Source organism: Mastomys coucha, unplaced genomic scaffold, assembly GCF_008632895.1.
Source record: "Mastomys coucha isolate ucsf_1 unplaced genomic scaffold, UCSF_Mcou_1 pScaffold22, whole genome shotgun sequence".
Taxonomy (NCBI): Eukaryota; Metazoa; Chordata; class Mammalia; order Rodentia; family Muridae; genus Mastomys; species Mastomys coucha.
The window spans coordinates 115,780,767-115,782,955 of NW_022196905.1; the positions used below are offsets into that span (position 1 = coordinate 115,780,767).

At 52.1% G+C, this 2,189-nt stretch overlaps 1 protein-coding gene across 1 annotated transcript in view; it reads left to right on the forward strand.

The window, feature by feature from the left end:
- The window catches only part of Hvcn1 (hydrogen voltage gated channel 1), a 28,528-nt gene that overhangs the window by 20,384 nt on the left and 5,955 nt on the right, over positions 1–2,189 (forward strand). Inside the window, exon 4 of the mRNA XM_031337770.1 lies at positions 286–558. Within this exon, the coding sequence (XP_031193630.1) occupies positions 286–558 (273 nt within the window). The remainder of the gene's footprint in view (positions 1–285; positions 559–2,189) is intronic.

The window sequence follows — 2,189 nt, forward strand, 5'->3', positions numbered from 1 at the left end:
GTAGTACCGTTGGTGATCTGGTATTTACACGTGGGCCTTATCCTGAGACTGGGCTGTAGTACCGTTGGCGACGGCCAGCCAGACCGCAGGGACATGTCTGGTGGGATTGGGGTTTCCTGTTGCCTCTTATACGCTGAGATACTAAGTTCCAAAAATAAGTGCCTCTAAAACCCCACCTTTTTGACCTGGGCTAGGCTGCTCTGAGCACCCTGCACCTGATTTGGGTCCTACTCCCCATCACAGGTTTCAGGGACCTCAAATGCTCGCTCTGTCCCGCCCCTCCAGGCTGTCACTCGCAGACCCAAGGTGGCTCCAGCCAAGAGGATGAGCAGGTTCTTGAAGCACTTCACAGTGGTTGGGGATGATTACCACACGTGGAATGTCAACTACAAGAAGTGGGAGAATGAAGAGGAGGAGGAGGAGCCTGCGCCCACATCAGCGGAGGGTGAGGGCCGTGCTGTGGGTGCAGACGCCGAGGCTGGCTCTGTCTCCACGCCCAGGCCGTCCCTGGACTTCAGGAGCAGGCTGAGGAAACTCTTCAGTTCCCACAGGTTTCAGGTAAGAGTGAGGTTGCCAGGTCTCTAAGGTGGGAGCCCCCTCTGCCACTGCCACCCCAGCATCCCACAGGTGCTTTCTGAGCACTTAGCAGGTGCCATGCTCCATGGACTGACCTGTATTAACAGTGGGGGAGGGGTTATTCTATGGCATGTCCCTCCAGAGGGTATAACTTGGGCATGACAAAGGACATGCAGATACATGCTGCAACTTTGAACACATGACCCGAGTGACAGGCCAGACAGAGAAGGTTCCAGTTGTGTGTGATGCCCAGATAGCTGAACCATCCAGCATAGCCAGCTGGGCAGACAGATGGGAGGCTGTGGGAGGGAGGAAAGGAGAAAGGGGGCAGCTGCTTGAGAAAGATGGGATTTCCTTTTGGGGTGGTGGTGGCTGCACAGCCTTGTACCTGTACCCACTGCCACAGATCTTTATGGGAATCTATGAATGATTACTTTAGGCTAGTTGCTTTTACTGTGAAAAATTGGTGTGTGTATGCTCAAAGTACATTACCAGAGAAGCAGTTTTTCCAGAGTGCCTGCTCTTGGACAAGGGCATGAGGGTCCCCTGCTCTGAAAGCTCATCACCATGCCTAGTCCTTAGACTGAGAAGACGGGGGGCTGGGGAGGCTGAAGAGGTGGTTAAGGGGGTGAGGAAGTGCTTGTTGTGCAAGCATGATGGCCTGAACTCGGTTCCCCAGCACCCAGGGAAAATGTGGGATATGGCAGTACGTGCCAGGAATCCTAGTGCTAGGAGGTAGATTGGAGGATCCTTGGGGCTCACTAGCCAGTTGGGGAGACCCAGGTTCCATGAGAGATTCTGTCTCAAAGAATTAAATGGAGAGAGTAACTGTAGACACCAATGTGGATCTCTGATTTTTACATGTATGCAAACACACACACACACATACACTCACCACCTCTCTGCAGATGCTGCCACAGGAAGATAGAGGGGACTTCCTGGCTTTAGAGAGAAACAAGTTGACCTGAACTCTGTAGAAGCCAACTGTCCTAGCATTGTGAAGGGCAATTTTTTCAAAAAGCTTTTTCATTTATATATGTATGCATGCACCATTTGTATGCTGGTGCATCGGAGGTCAGGGTGTCTGGTTCCCCTGGAGCTAGAGTTCCAGGTGGTTGTAAGTCACCTGATGGGTGTTCTAGGAACTGAACCTAGGTCCTCTGCAAGAGCAGTGAGCATTCCTAACCACTGAGCCAGCTCTCCAGCCCCATGAACAAGGGCAAGCTTCTGTCCCTGCTCTGAGGTAGCAAGCAGGTATCAGGAAGCAGGGCTGCCTTCAGGAGAATGCAAGAGACCAAAGAATGCAAAGGGGAAGTCACGACTCCTGGGAGTCCAGTTACCACAGGGAGGCACTTTGGGGGTGCCACTCTGGGGATCAGAGTCCAAATCCCTTCTGGAAGCAGGAAAAGGCAGTCTTGGTCTCACCAAGAACACTGTTCTCAAGGAGAAGAAAAATGTCTTTTCTCCCACTTAAAGCGAGCCAACAACCCAGCATCCTTGCATCTTGCCAGCCCCTCTGAGGATATGGCAGAAACATGGTATTATGTTGTTGGGGTTGAAATCCCAAACCTGCAATTTCAGAGCAAATGGAGGGATCCAGCTTCCTTCCAGCT